Genomic DNA, 24,483 nt, shown 5'->3' on the forward strand with positions numbered 1-24,483 from the left:
CAAATGCCTTGTTGATGCCAGAGGTCAGAGGAGAATGGCCAGACTGGTTCCAGCTGATAGAAAGGCAACAGTAACTCAAATAAGCACTCGCTACAACCGAGCTCTGCAGAAGAGCATCTCTGAACACACAACACGTCCAACCTTGAGGCGGATGGGCTACAGCAGCAGAAGACCACACCGGGTGCCGCTCCTGTCAGCTAAGAACAGGAAACTGAGGCTACAATTCACACAGGGTCACCAAAACTGGACAATAGAAGATTGGAGAAACGTTGCTGCGCTGATGAGTCTCCATTTCTGCTGCCACATTCAGATGGTCGGGTCAGAATTTGCCTCAACAACATGAAAGCATGGATCCATCCTGCCTTGTATCAGCGGTTCAGGCTGGTGGTGGTGGTGTAATGGTGTGGGGGAGATTTTCTTGGCACACTTTGGGTCCATTAGTACCAATTGAGCATCCTGTCAACCCCACAGCCTACCTGAGTATTGCTGCTGACCATGTCCATCCCTTTATGAGCACAGTGTCTCCATCTTCTGATGGCTACTTCCAGCAGCATAACGCTCGATGTCATAAAGCTCAATCATCTCAGACTGGTTTCTTGAACATGACAATGAGTTCACTGTACTCAAATGGCCTCCACAATCACCAGATATCAATCCAATAGAGCACCTTTGGGATGTGGTGGAGATTGGCATCATGGATGTGCAGCCGACAAATCTAGCAACTGTGTGATGCTATCATGTCAACATAGAGCAAAAATGGAGCAAAAGCAGGAATATTTCCAATACCTTGTTTTATATATATATATACACACACATTTTTTTAAGTACTATATTTCTCAGTCAGCTGTAATAACTCATATTCAGATCTCCATGGCAACAGGAGCAGTTTTCTGACTGTAACAGATGAATATGAAACCTGATTCTCCGCTAAACAGTGAATCCTCTGCGAGCGAGTGAAACCCTGCAGTCTCTCGTCAGCTGAGCCGGAGGAGTTATTAGTTATTATAAGCTCAACCCATGATGTATTAGCAGTGGGCTTGATGTTTCGCCCTGCGTGAATCACTGCCTGAGTCACCCCTCACCCACGGGATCATGGGAAAAAAAAGAACGCTCGCTCGCTAAAAACTCTCCCGTCAGACATTTACTGTAACTGTACACTCAGATGCTGGAGCTGCTCAGCATTATAATGAGCAATTCTGCCATGCTCACTGTACATCCACACAGTTCCAGCATGTTGTGTGCAGCGGATGCTCTTCCAGCTGTAACCCAGCACTGGGAAACACCTATACACACTCATTCACTCACACACTCATACGCTACAGCCAATTTAGTTCATCAATTCCCCTATAGCGCATGTGTTTGGACTGTAAGGGAAACCGGAGCACCCGGAGGAAACCCACGCCAGCATGGGGAGAACATGCACAGAAATGCCAACTGCCCCAGCCGGGACTCAAACCGGCGACCTTCTTGTTGTGAGGCCACTGTGCTAATGTAACCAGGGGATTGTGACACTGACAACAGGGGTGAGGATCCAAATGCAGGATGGTCAGGCAAGCAATGATCAACAAGGAAGCAAACAGATGTGTGAAGGCAATCCAGAACCGCGAGAGGTCGGAAGGTAAACAAGGACAAAATGACAAACTAGTCGAGGGTCAAAAACACGGGAAAACAAGACAGTAAACGCACTGTAATGTCACAAGTAAACAAGACTCGGCGACTGGAGTGAGTGTACGTGCTGCTTAAATAGTGTGTGTAATCAGTCCTTTGACAATCCTCCGTTAGTGTGTGTGTGTAATCAGCCAAGATGAGGAACATGTGTGTGTGAGCGGAGTGCATGTATGGAGATGTAGTCAATAAAATAGCGGATTTGTAGTCCGTAAGCTATTCTGCATGTTTTCCAGCGATCTATAGACCTTTTTCATGGCTGCTGCATGGAGGGCGCTATAGCGACCAGCGTCTTCCGGTAGAATGCCAAAAACTTCCGTGTACAGCGTGTACAACTGGTTATTTGCGCTCCGAAAATGGGTTTCAATAACGTTTTTAATGGATAACAGAGTGTTTTTGTGACACAACTTAGAAATGTGTCTGTTAAAGCCGTTATAATCTGTCACATGTTGTTCAAGCGCGTCAGAAATATGAGAAAAACGTTCTCCTAGTTCACGGTTCTGCCGTCAGAAATACAGTGTGTGAGTGCGTTCCCGGCCTGTCAGCTGTTAGCTCAGCGGCTCTTTAACACACACACACACACACACACACAGAGAGAGAGAGAGAGAGCAAACCAGAGTACTGGCATGAAACTTAACAGGTATAAAAGTCGTGCAATTTACAAAAATGAGTAACAAAAGTCTGTTATTGATCCTCTGCTGCTGATTCGCTGTTCATTCTAATCGCGAGCCGTTTGTGTTTTATTTCGTGTGTTGTTTTTACCACGGTTTGTGTTTTTCTGTCATTTCGAAATGACACTAGCCGATATTTTCACTTTGTCACAGTTATTAAATCAGTGTTTCAGTGGCACAGTACAGGCTACGTGTGTGTGTCAAACATTTTGGTGAATTACATTTGTTTGGGCTGGTTATATATTTGAAATAAAGAGAAAATGTTGACTTTAGCGATGACGAGGCTTCATTTAAACTGCAGAAGATGCCGTCTGACAACGAGGGGAAAACGCCTCACAGCAGCTGTTTTCCATCCTATTAGATCACATTTCTTTAAATGATCAGTCCAGGAGATGCTGCTGATGGACAACAGTGTTTCTCGTGAGATCAGGCTGATTAAAACTATCTTTTCAAAACTGTCCAGATGTGACTGTTTACACGCATCAGCTGCTGACCGGAAGTTCTTCGCATTCTCCTTGCGCATACACGCAAAGCATCATGGGTAATTTTGCGTTCCAAGAAAAAGGTCTAAAGAGTTAAGATCGCTTTGCTAACAACTGTGCTAACCCTATTTTTAACATTTACTTAATTTGTTTAAAAACTCTTAATTGTTGTTACTTCATGCAAACTTTATAGCATGAAGCTTAAACCTGATCCTAAATGCACTCTCTGTCATGTAGGTGAAACTGGTGCGTTCTTTCACATGATTTGGGACTGTCCTGGGCTTGGTTATTTTTGGAATATGGTTTAAAAAAATTTGTATTCAATACTAAACGTTTCAGTCCCTCTCGCCCCCTCTATTTCGTCATAAATGATTTTTCTGATATCCAACTTAATGAAATTCAAAAGTGAGTGTTTTTAGCTGGCTTGACAGCAGCAGAGAAAATAGTTGCGACAAGATGGAAGCCTCCACATTCTCTTAATCATCATCATTGGATTTTTACTTTTATTGATATTGTGTATCTGGAAATGTTCACTGCTTGCATCTAGGCATGGCACGATAACCGTTTTCAAGGTATACCGCGGTTTGGAAAAGTCTAGGTTTTCTACATTTTCTGTAATAAGGTATGAGGTTTTTTTTCATAATTTTTTTGTTTGTGTTTTTAGGACAACAGTATCTTTAGCAGAAAAAATATCCAAAGATTCCGTTTTAAATTGTAAAGAAATCTGTGTTTTTGAAACTAATGAAGACTGCAGACGTCAATGATTCATTTGAATTATTTAGCCTGACCATGTTCACTGCTCCAAAATATTTGACATCTTTCAAAAACTAAAATATATTATGTTCAAAAGGGAAAAAGATTCAGTTTTTTACACAGACATTTAAAAAGAACTAATTTTAGAGCGGTAAGCACAATACTGTTATATTTTTATCCAAGGTTATCATACTGTCAGATTCTTATAACAGTCCATGCCTACTCGCATCCATGGTGCAAGAGAGGACGCCATCAGACTTTGGGCACAAACCTTGAACAAACGTACTAATTTGAATCAAGAAGACATCGAAAAGCAGAAATTTCTGGTTCCAGGCCCCATGATTTTATTTTATTTTTAAATTAATTAATTTTTTAATTAATCATCTAATTAATTAATTAATTTAAAAATAAAATAAAATTATGGGGCCTTGAACCAGAAGTTTTTTAAATTTATTTATTTTTAATTATATAACATTTAATTTATTTATTTTTCTTCTTTATTAATTTTATATTTTTTCCTCCTTTTTTTTTTTGTAATTTAAGGTTCCCTGTATGGGCTTCTAAAAATTTCTCTCCTTTGTCGTAGACCTCTTTCAGCACAGTTTTGAATACCTATTTCTGTTTGTCTATTACCATTCTTTTATTTATTTATTTTTAACTGGCTTAACTTTACCCTTACTTATCCCTAAATACAGATTTGGTTTATTGCCTTCTTTGATTTGAAAATTTGTTTTATGTATGTGTATTTATGTGTATATATATTAATTTATTAATTTTTTTTGTTTTAGTTTGTCCATGTATTTACTCTTCACTTCTTTCTATTTATTAACACTATTGTTGTTATTGCTGGCACTATTATTAATACTATTATTGAACAACTTATATATTGGTTATTACATATACAGTTAAAGTCAGAATTATTAGCCCCCTTTGAATTTTGTTTTCTTTTTTAAATATTTCTCCAATGTTGTTTAACAGAGCAAGGAAATTTCAACAGTATGTCTGATAATATTTTTTCTTCTGGAGAAAGTCTTATTTGCTTTATTTCAGCTAGAATAAAAGCAGTTTTTAATTTTTTAAACACCATTTTAAGGTCAATATTATTAGCCCCTTTAAGCTATTTTTTCCCGATAGTCTGCTGAGCAAACCATCATTATACAATAACTTGCCTAATTACCCTAACCTGCCTAGTTCACCTAATTAATCCTTTAAATCACTTTAAGCTGTGTATAGAAGTGTCTTGAAAAATATCTAGTAAAATATTATTTACGGTCATCATGACAAAGATAAAATAAATCATATATAATAGACGAGTTATTAACACTGTTATGTTTAGAAATGTGTTGAACAAATCTGTTCTCTGTTAAACAGAAATTGGGGAAAAGAATAAACCGGGGGGCTAATAATTCTGACTTCAACTATATATCTATGCAATTTGCTATGCTGATTGTCTACGGCATGTTTTTCTGTGTTCAAAATATATAACATAAAAGAACAATTTGATAGAAAAAAACCTCCTAATTGTGGCAAAAGAGGATTTAAAGTACAAAATATGACGTGCAAAAAAAATAAACAAAAGCAGCCGCTGTAATCTGAATACTGTTGCAGTGTGATATTCAAAGCAGTACTCTTTGATGAATGTTTAAACAGTGGTACGCTACATTAATCTTACAGCATTGCATGTTTAATTCAGCATCCAGTAAACATCTCCAAAATATGAAATATTAAAATATCAAATAGTTTGCGGTTTAATTCAGTACAAAATACAGAAATTCAGCAGATGTTGAAACAGTTAACTGAATCTAAACCCATAAAAAGTCCGAAGCAGAATCGATTTTCACGCACTAGAAATTTGTTTTTGGCTACAGAAGCTTCCAGTGTACATAAAGTGACAAGTGACGACTGTTACGGCTTTTAAGTTTTGTCTGTAGGGTTTAAAAGGTAACATTTAAGGTGATAATATTTTACTAAACTACTAAACTAATGTGTTTAGACAGTGGAGTTATTTGCGTGATGCAAAGTGTTTGTCACGTGACATCTAAGCTCCTCAAATTCAAAGGGAAGACTGACGCCGGACGTCAGGGGATTGCCACATATACACATCCAAGACGTTAACAGTGATCAACACAAGAACATATGGAAGGCCGTTGGGGCCAAAACATCTGCAACAAACGTGTAAACGCGTAATTGCGTGTTAACACGTAATTTACGCGTTAACACTTTAGTATGTGTTTACACGTCATTTACGCGTTAACACGCAATTTACGTGTTAACACGTTTTTTTTTTTAAACTAGTCTCATTTTTAAAGTGTTTTGGCCCCAATGGCCTTCCATAAGAACAAGACCAAAATCAAAACTAAGTTCACGTCAAAATCCCAGCACATCACAACAAGCCAAAAACACACACAAAAGCAAGCAAAGACCGCAAGCAAGACAGAGCAAAAGCAGAACGAGCTTCCCCGGCCCCGCTCACGTCCCTATTAAACTTTGAGCTCCTGTGCTGATTGGTTGTGAAGGTGATGACGTCACAAGGTGTAATTGAGATTGACGTCTTCACGGACGAATGGGATACTGGAATGGGCGAACCTGAGAATTGACAGAGAGAGGGAGGGAGCAAGCGAGCGAGCGAGAAAGGGGAAAGAGAGCGCACACACACAAGCAAAACAAACAGGCATATACATATGACTGTAACACAACACAAAATAAACATAAGACGATAAACATTAAACAGAGATGCAGTTAGACAAAAGAGCTCTGGAGGATGAATTGTATGTACAGATTTGTTATAAATAAACTAATTATAAAGTGCTGTGTACAATATGAGAATGTATTGCATTATATATTGTGATAAGGTGCTGTGTACACGTGCGTCTGACATGCAATAACTACTACTACAAATTAGACATGTTATTCACCTTTTTTTAGAACTGCCTTGATTGCATTTAATTAAAAATTCTAAATAATCGCAAATATTTCATATCAATTTTTTATATTGAATATTTCTGAGATGGTAAATGGATGCCACTCATTGAATTAAGTGCTATAAGATTAGCCCCTTTCACACAGTGATACCGGTAAATATCCGGAAAATTTCCGGAACGACTTTACCGGTATATTCAAAAAAGCGCTGTTCACACAGGCGAGGACGTTACGGAAATTTTCCGGAAAAGAGCATTCACACATCCATTCCAAAATACCGGTAAATTCTGACATCATTCACCACAAATGAGCTTTAAACGGCTGCGCTTGTGTTTGTAAACATTTGACTAAATTACAAACTCTGTGGATGATCAATATTGTGAACAACTTTCGCAGGATCACTTTCGCATGTCGAGATGTTCATAATATGTGTGTGTGCAGGCGCTAATAGGCGCACGCAAAGCTTGAAGGTAAACAAACAACGGCTTATCATAAACATCTCATCGATAATTATTTACACATTTGGCATTAAGAAGAACATATAAACGTGATCTGACTAACTTCTAGCAGCTAAATGTGTCTGGAGAAATATTCAAAGGCTTTTATTCTCACAAACCGCGCGGATGTAAATGTGTCTGACTGTTGTGATTGGCTAAAGCAGACGTCTCACGTCAGCACGTTCTAGACGTGCACGCGCTTATTACGGCAATCTTCCTTCTGCATTCACACAGCGCAGCATTCCGGCAAATTGCCGGTAATGTTACAACTTCTCTTTCCGGAAAATAGCCAGAACGAATTTACCGGTATTTTCAAAAATTGCCGGCAATTTTCCGGAAAGGTCTGTATGTGTGAAAGGGGCTATTATTTCAGCAATCTAGCATTATTGTAGCTGTTTTCATGCAGTGTTATATCATTGTTTTAGCAATTTTAACTTTACTGAACTTATTCATTCATTAAATATACATTTACACACAATTACACAAGTAAACAAATGGAGTCAATGATGGACTAAAAATCTGTGGATTTCTGCGAGCGCAGATTCCGTGTGGGCCTAACGATGACTAATGAAATGTTTGCAATGAGAAACAGAATCTGCAGAGTATCCTGGCTGAATCAGGGCTGTGTTTGTGTGTTCTGCAGGTCTGGATAACTGGTTAAATCTGACTCGCGTGGATCCTGATGAGGAGGTTCAGGGTGAGATTCATTTGGCTCTGGAGCTGCAGAGAGAAAAGCACAGATCCTGCCTGAGCTGCCACATCATCGAGGCTCGGTGAGGACATGCTGATCTGATCATTCATTTTCCTTCGATTTAGTCCCTTATTTATCAGGGGTCGCCACAGCGGAATGAACCACCAACTATTCCAGCATAAGTTTTACATAGCGATTGTCCTTCCAGCTGCAACCCAGTACTGGGAAACACCCATACACACTCATTCACACACACTCATACACTACAGCAAATTTAGTTCATCGGTTCCCCTTTAGAGCAAGTGTTTGGACTGTGGGGGAAACCGAAGCACCTGGAGGAAAACCATGGTAACAAGGGGAGAACATGCAAACTCAACACAGAAACGCCAACTGAGCCAGCCGGGACTCGAACCCGTGACCTTCTTGCTGTGAGGTGACTGTGCTAACCACTAAACCACCATACCACCCCTTCATAATAATAATAATAATAATATTTATGGAGAATTTGTGAAGACACACTGCTCTGCTCATTTAATAATAATAATAATAATAATAATAATAATCATTATCATAATGATAATAAAATATTTATGAAGGCTCGGTTTAGTGAGAACACACGGATCTGCTTCTGCTCACTTAATAATATAATAATAATATTAATAATATTCATCGAGGCTTTGAGGACACACTGCTCCCCTTCTGGTCCTTTAATCATAATAGAAGTAATAATGATAATAATTGGGCGGCACGGTGGCTTAGTAATTGGTGGTTCATTCCACTGTGGCGACCCCTGATTAATGGGGTTAAGCCGAAGGAAAATAAATGAATTAATGAATAGTAATACTCATCATAAAGGGATCACATGTTCACATATGCCAAACGAACCGCGCTAACTGGGCAAACGAGATACGTTCCGAAACAAAAGTGTAGGTGTGAAAGCATCCCTAAAGTTCTCTGTAGTTGTCTTGACAACACACACACTCTCTGGGATGAGCTGCGTGCAAGAAACTTGCGGCTTTTAGTAAACCATTCAAAAGATGCCGCTCTAAACGCAAAAAAGTGCATTCGATCGGCCCCTTATGCAGCCAAACTAAAAATATATAAAATAATATACCAATTTAACTGATACCATTAATCGGTTACAAACGCACCATTACGGTTAATGGTTAATCGATTATTTTGAGCATCCCTAATTTGTATGTTTGAATTTGACAGTACTGCAAACACTCAGATTGTGTTGTGTGTGTGTGTGTGTGTGTGTGTGTGTGATGTGTGTTTGTTTTTGCTACAGTGATTTGGCTCCGCGTGATATCACCGGCACGTCTGATCCCTTCACCAGAATCATCTACAACAACCTCAGCGCTGAGACATCGGTGAGATTATCTTCATCCAGATGCTGAACACAGGAAAAAAAAAAAAACATATTTAATGCATCAGCAAAGTGTTCTGTACATCTTTAATAACACAAATCTTCTGAATTAGCCGATCTGTTCATATGAGGAACAGACAGAAAACTAAGTCACTATTCGCTAGAATAATAGAGTTCTGGGATGCACCAAAATGTAAATTATGGACTGAAATTTAAAATTCTGGTTGCTCTTGACCGAAAACTGATTTTTAAATATAATTAATTATGTAATATTATATATATATATATATATTATTTAAAATTATAACTAATTAAATATTATAGAGTCATTTTGTAAGTGTTTTTTTATTTAACACCAATAGCTGTAAACATAAAGATATTTGACCCAAAATTAAATTAGAATGTTGAGGAAATCAATCAATTTAATTCATTTTGGAATAAGACTGTAACATAAGCAAATGTGGAAAAAGTGAAGCGCTATCAATACTTTCCAGATGCACTGTATGTCCTTATTTACTCATTCTTTACTTGTTTCACACCCCTATAAGTTGACACATAAAAAGATACTTTTAAGGCCGTGTTTACACTAGTATGTTTTAGTTTTAAAAGGGCGTTTTAGAATGAAAACGATCCGCGTCCACACTAGCGTTTCCGAACAGCTCTCCGTCTATCCCAGGGGTCACCAAACTTGTTCCTGCAGATTTTAGCTCCAACCCTAATCAAACACACCTGAACAAGCTAATCAAGGTCTTACTAGGTGTACTTGAAACACCCAGGCAGGTGTGTTAAGGCAAGTTGGAGCTAAACACTGGAGGGACACCGGCCCTCCCGGACCGAGATTGGTGACCGCTGGTCTATCCCAAAACGCTGATAACGCACATCACATGACCACACACACACACTCTCTGGCAAGCGCTGCAGCCTATCTACCCAGATGAGAGCTGTGCTAGTCGGAGTGTTCATCAAGCATCTCCCGCTGGATCTAATCTCACTATATTTGCTAAAGGTGATATTTAATTAATCTTGTTGTCTATATCTAACAACATATTCCCCGACTTTGGTCTTTTGAATCTATTAGGCTACTTGTTCTCGGGTAACGTTCGTGTTTTGGCTGATCGCAGAGATAAATGCAACCCAGGCTCATTGTGGAAACGTAGCCCTGCGGACGTTTCTGCGGACTGCGACTTACGTCCCGGGAGGTACGTATTGGAGCGTTTTTTTGTTTTCGCGGATCCGCAAAAGGCCGCCGTTCTCGCGCGAAAAGCCGCCGGATCGAAAAAAAAAAAAAAAAAAAAAGCAAAAGCCCTCGTCTTCGATTTCGACCGCGTTTTCGGATCCCGCTGCGTTCTCGCCCTTATTTTCCTGATTCCGTTTTTCGTCTTACCTGATTTCCGGAACCCGCTGTTCCCCGAACTTGATCCCGGTCGTCATCCACCGCGGCCGGCTCCGGCTCCTCCTCCTCCGGGGCCTCCGCTCAGAGGCGAGCCGTCGGCCGGCGAGCGCGAAGAGGCCCGCCCGAGCGCACATCAGCGCGCACAGCAGCCTCTCGCGGATCCGCGAAAACAAAAAAAACGCTCGAATACGTACCTCCCGGGACGTAAATCGCGGTCCGCAGAAACATCCGCAGGGCTACGTTTCCACAATGAGCCCGGGTTGGATATTCAGCATAAGAGAGGGTATGTTTCGTATTTTCACTGAAATTTAAAGGAGGCAGTTGTTATAGGCTCCGTTTTGTTATAAATATCCACACAGTGAAGATGACGCTCATATATGCAGCACAACGCCTCAACATTTCTGTTGCCTCACTCAATGCCTGCTCAATTGTAAGTCTCTTCGGACAGAAGCATCTGCTAAATGACTAAATGTCAGCATCGTGACTTGAGAACATGAGTGTGTGTATGTCAGATCATAAAGAAGACACGGTTCCCTCACTGGGACGAGACTCTGGAGCTCTGTCTGGATGAAGCTGATGAAGATGAGGGAGGAATGGTCACGGTGGAGGTCTGGGACTGGGACATGGTGGGGAAGAACGACTTTTTGGGGAAGGTGAGCGCACAGTTTCACCTGTCTGACATTACATGAGTAATAAATGAGTAATGCAAAACAATAACCTGCATTTGGGTGTGCATTATTTTCTGATAATTCAGTAGTCCTGAGAGCATTATTCCACTTATACTACAGTTACCTAGACTAAACCAGAGAACTGGTCAGCATCTCAAATTTTAGTGGTTCTGAAAGACCATCCTCTTCAGAACCAAATTATAAACATGTGATTTTACTGTATTGCTGGTAACTTTGAATGTTAAATTGCTCCTTAAATGATCATGCACTCACCCTCAGTGCTGGATGATGCTCTTGATTCTGTGGGAACACAAGCAGAAGTTTAGAGTGAGTCAATGACGGGGACTGATGTGTGTGTGTGTGTGTGTGTGTGTGTGCAGGTGGAGATTCCTCTGTCGTGTCTGCTCAGATCTCCTGTCCTGCAGGGCTGGTTTCGGCTGATGCCACTGGGAAACACAGAGGACAATGCCGGGTGTGTATGTGCATGTGTTATACAGCGCATACACATTCATTAACAGTGTGTGTTTACAGCATAGTCCCATTTATTGCCTATGTGTGTGTTATACAGTGCACATTCATTCATCTGCGTGTGTCATATAGCGCCTTCACATTCATTTACTGTGTGTGTGTGTGTTTCAGAGGTAAACTGGGTGCTCTGCGTCTGAAGGTGCGTTTGGTGGAGGAGAGGATTCTTCCATCAGTTTATTATCAGCCTCTGATGGATCTGCTGGTGGAGGCCGTCATTTCTCCATCTGAGGTACTATAAATATAAATGTATATGAGCAATATCACATGAGTAGCAGTGCGATATGGCTGTATATCGGCTCTGGTGGGAGGCGTGCATTGGCCTTAGTGTCCCACCAGTGATGATATATACAACCATAACAAGGAGAGTCCAAAAACCCTTTTGCATTAGGAACTACTTTCTTCCGCCATTCATTTACATCTGCAGCAGAAGCTGTGGCTAATTCACCAACGTCACTTTAGAGCCAATGTTTGAATGATTCTCTAGCGTAATGTCTAAAGTGATGACAAAGCAGCTGATTTTGCTGACATTTTGAGATTATAAGGCTGAACGTGACATGAAATGCCATCAGTCTACAGAGATATATCCCTACAGTGTTACAGTCTATTGCAGTCTATTAACCCCGAAAAAAGCAGCACAATCATTTCTAGATTGCTGTTGTGTCGAAGCAAAAACAAGGCAAAAACGCTAAACACATGCGGGCATTTCTTCTTTCTTTCTGCCAACAAAACACACATTCCTGATGAGTCCCACACTCAATACACTACAATTTTATGGTATAAATACAGCACTACAGCATACAAAAGAGAGAGAGATCGGCTTAGAAAGTCAATAACCTGTATGACAATGATTTGATCAGCTGTAGTTAGAAATTACGCTGTTTTAATCTTCTAAGCGCTTATTATGCAGTCCTGACGACATCTTGTGGATAGCCAACATCATTGCTCTGTTCAAGGACAGGCCAATGGCCTCTCAGAAATTATTAATATTTTAAAATAGGCACTATCCTTATTAATAAACTGCATAGTTGCAATCTAAACAACTACATTGTCCACTAAAAAAAGCCTCAGAAGTGCATTGTGTTGGCCAACAGCAGTACTATTTGTCGAACTGTAGAGTGTCCTCTGCTTGTTGCTGTATGTGGGCGGAGTAATACAAAAGGGTGAAGAGGCTGGACGAGTGCTGTTACTGGCAGAATATCACACGGCTTTCAGCCAATCAGATTCAAGATCCAGACAGAACTGTTGTGTTAAAATAAATATGAAACACAGGTGTTTCAGATCCTAAAAAGCAATACTGAAATAAGGTTGATGCCAGTCTGAACACATTTATAGTTTGTTCTGGTGCTTCAGCATTCAATACAGAGACCTGTAATGAAGCGCTGAGGAACATTTAGCCACTCTGATGGCACTTCTGTCAAATTTAGCTCCAGATCAACTAATCACTTCCTCTATGAATTGAAGAAGTAGATGAATGTGTAATCTGTGGGTTTAACTGCTAAATTAAACTGCTGTTAGCGAATGTTCTCAAACACAAAATGCCGTTTCCTTTAATGAATGTTTACATGTCATTTAAGCATTCATTTATTTGTTTTACTTCACACACACACAGCACACCAAATGCTATAAAATAATTAACATTATTAATTCAAGTCGAATCTGAAATTCAATTACTTTCAAGAAGCGTGGGAACCAGGACTTATCTATCCCCCTCCTCAACCGCCGTCCTCCCCGGTCCGCTGTTCACTTTGACTTTCTTCCGCGACTCCCCAACTCTCTTCACTTCTGTCTGCAACAACCCCCCGCTCTTCACTTCCGTCCTTCGTCCGCAACACCCCTCCGCCATCCAACGCAGGAGGGCATTGTTCAGAAGGAACAATGCGGTTTTCATTCATGCCGTGGTACACTGGACCAGCTCTATACCCTCACCAGGGTGCTTGAGGGTTCATGGGAGTATGCCCAACCAGTCCACATGTGTTTAATGGACTTGGAGAAGTCATTCGACCCTGTCCCTCGTGGCATTCTGTGGAAGGTGCTCTGGGAGTATTGGGTCAGGGGCGCTCTGTTAGGGGCTGTCTCGTCCCTGTATGAACAGAGTATGAGTTTGTTTGCATTGCCGGCAATAAGTCAGACTTGTTTTCAGTTCATGTTGGACTCGGGCAGGGCTGCCCTTTGTCTTCAATTCTGTTCATAATTTTTATGGAAAGAATTTCAAAGTGCAGCCTTGAGCTGGAGGGGGTCCGGTTTGGGGACCACAGGATTTCATCTCTGTTCTCCGCAGACGATGTTGTTCTGTTGGCTTTATTGAACATGGACCTTCAGCATGCACTGGGGCAGTTTGCTGCCGAGTGTGATGCGGCTGGGATGAGATTCAGCACCTCCAAGTCCGAGGCCATGGTGCTCCACCGGAAAAATGTGGTTTGTCTTCTCCAGGTTGGAGGAAAGTCCTTACCTCAGGTGGAGGAGTTCAAGTATCTCGGGGTTTTGTTCATGAGTGAGGAAAGGATGGAACGTGAGATTGACAGGGGGATTGGTGCAGCGGCAGCAGTAATGCGTTGATTGTTGGTCTGTTGTGGTAAAGAAGGAGCTGAGCCGAAAGGCAAAGCTCTCGATTTACCGGTCAGTCTACCTTCCTACTGTCACCTATGCTCATGAGCTTTGGGTCATGACCAAAAAGACAAGATCTTGGATACAAGCGCCAGAACACGCTATAAGTTTGCCAATGAACATTCAAAATTTTCCTCAGTGTTGGCCAATCAGGAAGGAGAAAACAGCATGCACGCTGACATCATGAGGTGAAAACTCGGGTTTTAGTGTCCACACGACCTCACTGTACAAGGAGATTTAGAAAATCTTAACCCTGGTGTGAGGTTTTAGAAAGTTTCAGTCACCCAATAATTTTTTTTTTCTTTTCAGCTTAGTGCCATTATTAAACAGGGGTCACCACAGCAGAATGAACCGCCAACTTATCCAGCATATGCTTTACACAGCAAATACTCTTCCAGCTGCAACCCAGTACTGGGAAACACCCATACATGCTCATAAACACACACAGTCACACATTACAGCCAATTCAGTTCACTAATTTCCCTATAGCGCATGTGTTTGCCTTGGACTGTGGGGGAAACCGGAGCACCCGGAGGAAACCCACGCCAACACGGGGAGAACATGCAAACTTCACATAGAAATGACAACTGGTCTAGCTGGGACTCAAACCAGCGACCTTCTTGCTGTGAGGCCACAGTGCTAACAACTGAGCCACTCTGCCACTCCTGATAAAATACAATTAATTGTTAAATTAAGAAATAATATTAACAATTCTCGTTAACTTCCGGCCACAGCTGTATCCCTTCTAGCAACAATGCCCTGAGTCGTGGCTGGGTGCTGCAGCGACTTGCAGCGCCGGTGTGTGTACCCTGATAGAAACCTATGTTTAGAAGTCTGAAATGCATGGCGCTATGTTGCGATTGGTGTTTCTGGTGTGTGACCCCCTTAAGTGCGCTTTGTGTATTGTGTGTGTGTGTTGTCAGGTGGACGAGGCGACAACGCTGACACTGTTGGAGGAAGTGACGACGGTGGACAGCCGGCAGGACGTTGCTATGACGCTGGTCAAACTGTATCTGGGTCAGGGGCTGGTGGTGCCGTTTCTGGACTACCTGAACACCAGAGAGGTCCACAGCACCAGTAAGTCTGTGTGTGTGTGTGTGCATGTGTTTTTGTGACATGTAAGGACATAAATGTGTATTATGACATGGGTATGACCAAAAGACTATAGATGAACAAAGACTTCTCTCGCAGAACCATAAATGGGGAAAAGTGCAACACTCAGTATGGCCACTACAGCAAAGGTAGTCCCACCTTTCAGGGCTTACTCACACTATGTACAGATGCCTTAAATTGGGCCAAAGCACGCTTATGCCCCCCGAAGGCCCGGACTCACATCACATTCGGGCCTGAGCATGGCTATGTCATCGATGATGCACTGTTTAGTTTAAGAAGTGCTCTCTTTATAGCGTTTTAGTGGTTCGGGATGCGGTAATACGCAGTCAATTATTTCACCAAACAGATCCGCCACTTTTGACACTCATAAGCAATCATAAAGTCCTCGTGCAGAAGGAATTAGGAGGTTTGCCGAAGGTGTAGGTGCGTCTTAAATAAACTACGCCAGTTTGTGTTCATTGAACAGTAAGAATGATTAATGAATCCATAGGAAACAGTCCCTTAAAAGTCACGTCTTGTCTTCAGTTTCGGAGCCCAAGTCAACCGAGATCTGGTACACCTCTTCCAACCGGGCCAGGGCCGACCAATGGAACCGTGCCTGAGCCGATTCAGAGCACTCACACTTCTCAAACTATCCAGGCCTGGGCATGGTTCGAATAGCATAGTGTGAGTACGCCCTTAGTGGAAATAGCCAATCATCACTCTTAAAGGTCCCATAAAATTGAGTGAAGTTTATTTATAAACTAATTTCAAGAGGATCACGTGCTTATGATTGACCACAGCCGGTCCTGCATTATTCAATTTATGATTCACCAATCAGACGATTCCTAAGCCACTATAAATACCCTCAGTTCCATATAACAGCCATCTTCGTTTTTAAGAATCCCCCCTTCCACCCCTACTTCTCCTCCTTTCCTTGACGGGTGGCACGGTGGTCCAGTGGTTAGCACTGTTGCGTCACAGCAAGAACGTCATTGGTTTTAGTCCTTACCAAGCCAGCCAACGTTTCTGTGGAAGTTTACACGTTCTCCCTGTGCTCAAGTGGGTTTCCCCTGGGTTCCCTGGTTTCCTCCTACCATCCAAAAACATGCAACTTAAGTTAATTGACTAATCCAAATCGACACCATAGATTTGCTCCAAGTAAGTTTCTCTTAAGAGCGATCACTGTCTGTTCATTAGCTACTACAGCAGGGGAGTTCTCCAGATCTACCTGAGCTCAAACTCCCCTCTCGTCTTGCAAACGAGAGGGAGCCCCGGGCTCGAGGATCTTATGAGCTCAAGGACAAGGCTTGCACCGTGGCTCACGCCGATCACTTGATGCAGAAGTATAAACCAGGCTTAACACTTGCGGTGTGAAACAGGCTTTAAACCGAGTTTATACTTCTGCGTCAAGCACACGCATATGCTACGGCACAGCCTATGCGCGGACGCATAGCCTGTCGCTGACATGCACCTCTCAAAAAATTTAACTACACATAGCAATAATCTGTGCGCAAGCTCTGTGATTGGTTGGCTTAGAAGCGCTGACGAATGTGGGCGGGACCGAGAGCCGCATGAGTCCGTTGGAGCTACTGTTTACAAGTGTGGAGTCCCGTGAAGGAGCTCCAGATGAAAAGTTTTGATTTGTGTTTACCTCATGGTTAAAGTTGTTGCACGTCCGCCGGTTCCTGCCTCAAAATGAGCAAGTTTGAGCCACTTGTACATTTAGGAGGCGTTCAGAAAAAACACCAGCGACGAAACTCCAGGAACACCAGGAACATAAACCCCTACTGCCATCTAGCGTTTCAGAAGTGCAACAGAAACAGCGCGCAGAAGTATGAATGCACAGCTATATGCGTTGCATGCGCCGTCACTTGACGCAGAAGTATAAACCAGGCTGTATGCAGCCAAACTCTAAAAATATATAAAATAATTTTTTTAATTGTTCAACTGATACCATTAATCAGTTACAAATGCACCTTTTCGGTTAGCGGCTAATCGGTTATTTTGACCATCCCTAGTCCATATGTCTGAAATATTCTGAAACAGCACTACTGCTTTGTACTGTCGTCATTGACCTTATTCTGTGATGCGGAAGTGCGCTCGTTTTGCGATTGTTTTAGTACTAAGACCTATAAATCATACAGAATGTTTTTTAGAAAGTAAAACTATACACAGTTTCCTGTGAGAGGTAGGGTTACTCTAGGACAAGTGAAAACAGTTTTTAACAGAATAAAACAGCGCCGGACTCATTTTCAGCCCTGGAGTTTCAAGCTAGACAGGCCCACCTCAGTTCACGACTGATTCCAATTCAGTTTCTAATTTCACCATCACGTCTTTTTCAAGAAAACAGCTGCTTTAGAAAGTCAAATGTTCAACAACCCTAACAGTATTATATGTCTTTACAATAAAAATGAAAAAATAATTAATAATAATGTTACAGGTGAGATTCGAACACGGGTTCGCAGCGTTGAAACGCAACGTGCTTGCCACTGGACCACAATGGCGCTATAGTTGTGGCAATTAAAAATAAGTAATGACTTGTGAGCCGTAAGACACAGCACTGCTTTCTTTTGATGGCTCAATCTTTTTCTCCCCTTTTAATATTTCTGATCAAGTTATGTCAGATTTATTAATGTAGTGAATCATTTGATTTTCATTGAGCAGGTGTATTATTCATTAATATCAATTATTCGAATTCTTATATTCACTAAGGTGCCGCTGTTTGGGGTCGATAGTTACATTACTTCATCATCATTAACGTTAGTTAACCTGCAGGCTGCCTTTCGCTCACAGGGCTGCGAGAAAATAAAGAAAAAGAGGGGTGATGCGGCAAAATAATAAATAAAAAGAGTAAAGCCAACACAATCTCACAGCAATTCGTAACTTTTTCATTTAGTGGCTAATTCGTATGAATTCGTACGATCTAATTCGTACAATTTAGTACGATTTGCTCATCCCCCAATGACGGTTGGGGTTAGGGGTGGGGTCAGGTGCCACGCCTCCTTTTTAAAATCGTACCATTTCGTACGAATTACCCACTAAACTGGCAAAACGTAAAATACTTACGTTTTCTCGTGAGATCAGGCTGGTAAAGCTATGGTCAAATAAATAAATAGATGAAAAAAGTGTGACTGCTGAAAGAGTGCAAGCAGATAGGGACACCGGCCCTCACGGCCAAAAATCAGACCGGCCCACTGGGAATTCTCCCGGTCCTCCCGATTAGCCAATCCGGGCCTGGATTAAAACCAATGGAATCCTATTGAATGTCCAGAAAATTCACCAAAATAAACCTGTGTGTGTGTGTAGACAGTGGTTTTCCGGTGTGTGGGCACCGCGACGGCTATATTTACCCACAGTTCCCCTCGCTGCTGAACTTCTCCTCTCTCATCATGATGTTGTGTGTGGGTTTTTCACACTCGCTGGTGTTTTATGTGGCGCTGATGACAAACACTGAGCCCACGTCTCCATAGCGACTCCACAGGAAGCGGCTTCAAAAGGAAGCGGAGCGATCATAAGATGGGAATGTTCGGCAGCGAGCGGCGGAGATCTGGAGGAACAGAGAATGATCAAGCAAAGTTATGAACTCAAACAGATCTAGCTCAAGCTGAGTCTGTATCAGCCGCCTGATACATGTTTTATGCATCGCATGCCCTTCCAGGTGCAACCCAGTAGTGGGAAACACCCATGCACGCTCATTCACTACGGCCAATTTAGTTCATCAGTTACCCTATAGTCAGGCCCGGATTAAGAACTCAGGGGCCCCTGGGCACATTGTCTTGTAAGCCCCCCTACCTGGCCGCACCCCTATAGTTGAATTTAAAAAATAAGAATAATATAATAATTTTTAAATAAAATGAATCTATAATTTGTTGCCCACATATTAAAATAAATGATATATAGTACATATGTATTTACAGTCTTCAAAGATTTAACTTATTTTTCAAAGCATTAAATAAAAATACTAATAAAAAAAATAAATAAATAAATAAATATATATATATATTTTTTTTAAGGGTATTTTAATGTATTGCTTTTACAAACTTATAAAGCATATTATTGCCATGGCATATAACACACAATGCTTCTCCAATCCAGTTCTATGAATCTGAGGCCCCGTCTACACTAATGCGTTTTAGTTTGAAAAGGCATAAGTTTTGCTACGGTTACGCCAACCGTCCACACTACGCCGGAGTTCTCGAGCGCCGAAAACGGAGCTTTTTGAAAACGCTGGAGAGGCCGTTTTCATTCTGAAACGCTGCTGCTCTGTCTCAGTGTGGATGGGGAAAGACGGAGACATTTGAAAACGGAGGCGGGGCTGCAAACGTTCGCCTATCTGATTGGGGCTTTTCCTCAATATTAAGTAGCCCACACACAGTTCAGTCTCGCATCCTCTTCTTGTAAGTTAAGACTTCGCAAGTTTGATCAATTGCAGTCTCCCCCTTCTCAGTTTGATATGGAAAACATACAGAGGACACGGGTAAATCTTCAAAGGGAACAGTGTACTTTATAACTTCATTCACATCACCCTGGCTAAGTTGTTTCACTTTCTCAACAATAAAATGTAAACATGATTTAAGGAACTGCCTATTTTCATTTTAATATTAACAACTTAACAGACAGCAGACATGTTGAGGCGTCGTGCTGCATATATGAGCGTCATCTTCACTGTGTGGATATTTATAACAAAACGGAGCCGATAACAACTGCCTCCTTTCAATTTCAGTGAAAATACGAAACGCACCCTCTCTTTTGCTGAATATCAGTTTTATTAATCGATAATTATAAAAGTATAATATACAATAAGTGTATACATTGTAGGAAATAAAAGCAAGCGATCAGTCAATGTACCTGGATTAATCATTAACTTATCTTTGCGCTTAACCAAAACATGTTACCCGTGAACAAGTAACTTAATAGATTCCAATGACCAAAGTCAGGGAATTGGCCTATGCCGTTAGATAAAGACAACAACATGAATGAAATATCACGTTTAGCAAATATAGTGAGATTAGATCCAGCGGGAGATGCTTGATGAGCAGTCCGACAAGCAGAGCTCTCATCTGGGTAGAAATGCTGGAGCGCTTGCCCGAGAGTGTGTGTGTGGTCACGTGATGTGCGTTTTCAGCGTTTTGGTGTGGACGGAGAGCAGTTCAGAAACGCTGGGTAAAACGCTAGTGTGGACGCGGATCGTTTTCATTCTACAACGCCGTTTTAAAACTAAAACGCACTAGTGTAAACGGGGCCTTAGTCTTTTATAATACAAACACTGATTTACTGTCTCTCTCCTCCTCTCCCTGTATTTTCTCTACTCTTCTCGTGATGAAGACTTGATTATAAACCTAAAAGTATCCGAAATCACACACACTATACCTCTTCTCTCCCGTCTCTCTCCTCTTCAGGGCTTTACTCTCTCTCCCTCTCTCTCTCCTTTTCTGTCTGTCTCTCACACGATGAATCCAGTCCGCGCTGCGCTGCCGTTAGCCTCCTCCGCCTGGTTAATGCTAGCTTCTCATCATTTAAAGTTACCATAACGTCGTCTTCTGTACCCTGATTCTCCTGATCATGGGTCTGTTTAAAGAAGGTGTGTATGGAAAATGCCTCAATAAAGATGCCTCCTCTCCTCTTTCTCTCGCGTTTGCTAAATCCACTAGTCCACTCATTTTTGATCTATGACAGATATAACGTTACACTAAAGTCCGCTCAGTTTAGTGCGGGTTATTACAAAACTGACGTTTCCGCGCTTGACCAATTACAGCATTTTGTTTAGTTAACGAAAAAAAGGCAGTTTAAATATAATAATCATATTAATATGTGATCGCGATTTTTTTGCTCAGAGGAAATACAGTTGTCTGAGCAATATAGTTTTTGCAGAGAGGGAGGCACCTATAAGGCTAAACATTATTAAATACCCACGAGACACTTGTGACTTTATATCACATTTGCATTATTTATTAAAAATGTTTCCTTCCTGTTAAAAATAAATATATTTCCAATCTGATATGTAACGGGAGAAAAAAAAAGTAGCAGGAGTTCAGCTGATGGTGGATTCGAACCGAGTTTAGGATTAATCGCGTCAAAAGATGAAACTGTGCGCCTTACAAGGTGCGCCACTGCGGCTGTACTGATTAACAGCTCTTTACTCATCTTGTCTCTATCAATCAGGCATCAATGGGCGTAAACCCTGAATAGCTTATTCCAACTAGATGCGCTATTTGCAATTAGCCAAAAAAGACACTCCGAAATTGTCTTTTTTTCTCCCCCCTCGCAGGGGCCCCTAGTGCGCACGGGCCCCTGGGCCTGTGCCCATAAGGCCCATTGGTTAATCCGGCCCTGCCTATAGTGAATGTGTTTGGACTGTGAGGGAAACCGGAGCACCCGGAGGAAACACACGCCATCATGGGGAGAACATGCAAACTCAGAAATGCCAACCGGCCCAGCACGGACTCGAACCAGTGACCTTCTTGCTGTGAGGCGACAGTGATAATCACTGAGCCACTGAGATTAAAATGATTAGACCAGTGGGTTGATGAATATAAAGCAAGTCAGAAACATTTGTACATGAATAAACACAAGCAAAGCTTTTTCTGTATCTCCCAACAGCAGATCCAAACACACTCTTCCGCTCAAACTCACTGGCATCCAAAGCCATGGAGCAGTTCATGAAGGTACAGTATATGTGTGTGTGTGTGTGGAATACAGGTATGTGTTTGGTATACAGACGTGTGTGTGGTATATGTAAATGTGATTGTGTTTGTGTCTGTGTGTGTGTGTGTGTTTTTGTTTGTTGTGTGGTATATGTGCGTCTGTTATACGTGTGTGGGTATACATGCATGTGTGTGTTTGCGCTTTTGTGTGTGGCGTGTCTAAGTGTTTTGGTATATGTGTGTCTGTTATATGTGTGTGGTATGTATGTGTTCTTGTGTGTAGTATTTGTGTGTCTGTTATATGTGTGTGGTATACGGGTGTTTGTGTGTATATGTGTGTGGTTTCTGTGCGTCTGTTATATGTGTATGTGTTTTGTGTGGTGTATGTGTGTCTGTTATGTGTGTGTGTTGTGTTATATGTGCATGTGTGTGTATGCATTTTTGTGTGAGGGGTGCACCAATCACAGAGACATGCACCCCTTGTGTGAGGGGTGTGGTACGTATGTGTGTGGTGTGTATGTATGCGCATATGTGTGTGTATGTGTTTTTGTGTGTAGTGTTTGCATTTTCTGTTATTCATGTCTGGTATACAGGTGTGTGTTTGTGTGTGCATGTCTTTTTGTGTGTGGTGTGTTTGGGGTATAAGTGCATGTGTGTGTATGTGTTTTTGTGTGGTGTGTGTGTCTTTTGAGTGTTTATATGTGCGTCTGTTATATGTGTGTGTGGTGTGTGTTTGTTTTGTTGAGGGATGTGCATGCATGTGTGTTGTATGTATGTGTGGGTTTTGTGGGTGGTGTGTATGTATGAGCATATGTGTGTATGTGTTTTTGTGTGTAGTATTTGTGTGTCTGTTATACGTGTGTGGTATGCGTTTGTGTGTATATGTAAGTTTGTGTGTGTGGTTTCTGTGTGTCTGTTATGTGTTTGTGGTATGTGTTTTTGTGTGGTATGTGTGTGGCTGTTATGCGTGTGTGTGTGTGTGTGTGTGTGTGTGTTGTGTTTGGGGTATAAGTGCATGTGTGTGTATGCGTTTTTGTGTGGTGTGTGTGTGTGAGTCTTGAGTGTTTGGTATATGTGCGTCTGTTATTTGTGTATGTGGTGTGTGTTTGTGTGAAGGGTGTGTATGCATGTGTGTGGTATGTATGTGTGTGTTTGTGTGTGTGTGTGTATGTGTATGTGTTTTTGTGTGTAGTATACGGGTATGTGCGACTGTTATTTGTGTCTGTGGTGTGTGTTTGTGTGAGGGGTGTGTATGCATGTGTGTGTTTGTGTGTGTGTGTATGTGTGTGTGTATGTGTTTTTGTGTGTATGTGTTTTTGTGTGTAGTATACGGGTATGTGCGTATGTTATTTGTGTGTGTGGTGTGTGTTTGTGTGAGGGGTGTGTATGCATGTGTGTGGTATGTATGTGTTTGTTTGTGTGTGTGTGTATATGTGTTTTTGTGTGTAGTATACGGGTATGTGCGACTGTTATTTGTGTGTGTGGTGTGTGTTTGTGTGAGGGGTGTGTATGCATGTGTGTGGTATGTATGTGTGTGTTTGTGTGTGTGTGTATGTGTGTGTGTATGTGTTTTTGTGTGTAGTATACGGGTATGTGCGTCTGTTATTTGTGTGTGGTGTGTGTTTGTGTGAGGGGTGTGTATGCATGTGTGTGGTATGTATGTGTGTGTTTGTGTGTGTGTGTATGTGTGTGTGTGTTTTTGTGTGTATGTGTTTTTGTGTGTAGTATACGGGTATGTGCGTCTGTTATTTGTGTGTGGTGTGTGTTTGTGTGAGGGGTGTGTATGCATGTGTGTGTTTGTGTGTGTGTGTATGTGTGTGTGTATGTGTTTTTGTGTGTATGTGTTTTTGTGTGTAGTATACGGGTATGTGCGTATGTTATTTGTGTGTGTGGTGTGTGTTTGTGTGAGGGGTGTGTATGCATGTGTGTGGTATGTATGTGTGTGTTTGTGTGTGTGTATGTGTTTTTGTGTGTATGTGTTTTTGTGTGTAGTATACGGGTATGTGCGTATGTTATTTGTGTGTGTGGTGTGTGTTTGTGTGAGGGGTGTGTATGCATGTGTGTGGTATGTATGTGTTTGTTTGTGTGTGTGTGTATATGTGTTTTTGTGTGTAGTATACGGGTATGTGCGACTGTTATTTGTGTGTGTGGTGTGTGTTTGTGTGAGGGGTGTGTATGCATGTGTGTGGTATGTATGTGTGTGTTTGTGTGTGTGTGTATGTGTTTTTGTGTGTAGTATACGGGTATGTGCGTATGTTATTTGTGTTTGTGGTGTGTGTTTGTGTGAGGGGTGTGTATGCATGTGTGTGGTATGTATGTGTGTGTTTGTGTGTGTGTGTATGTGTTTTTGTGTGTAGTATACGGGTATGTGCGACTGTTATTTGTGTGTGTGGTGTGTGTTTGTGTGAGGGGTGTGTATGCATGTGTGTGGTATGTATGTGTGCGTTTGTGTGTGTTTTTGTGTGTAGTATACGGGTATGTGTTTGTGTGTATATGTAAGTGTG

The 24,483-nt window shown here is 41.6% G+C and overlaps 1 protein-coding gene across 1 annotated transcript in view; it reads left to right on the forward strand.

The window, feature by feature from the left end:
• Nucleotides 1–24,483, forward strand: part of rasal1a (RAS protein activator like 1a (GAP1 like)) — a gene marked incomplete in the record, with an annotated part of 86,902 nt that overhangs the window by 19,829 nt on the left and 42,590 nt on the right. The window contains 7 exon segments of the mRNA NM_001443113.1: nucleotides 7,631–7,760; nucleotides 8,970–9,051; nucleotides 10,953–11,093; nucleotides 11,489–11,580; nucleotides 11,748–11,865; nucleotides 15,164–15,317; nucleotides 21,936–22,000. Coding sequence (NP_001430042.1) covers nucleotides 7,631–7,760; nucleotides 8,970–9,051; nucleotides 10,953–11,093; nucleotides 11,489–11,580; nucleotides 11,748–11,865; nucleotides 15,164–15,317; nucleotides 21,936–22,000 — 782 coding nt within the window.

This window comes from Danio rerio, chromosome 8 (assembly GCF_052040795.2).
Source record: "Danio rerio strain M-AB ecotype USA chromosome 8, GRCz13ab, whole genome shotgun sequence".
In the NCBI taxonomy this organism is placed as follows: Eukaryota; Metazoa; Chordata; class Actinopteri; order Cypriniformes; family Danionidae; genus Danio; species Danio rerio.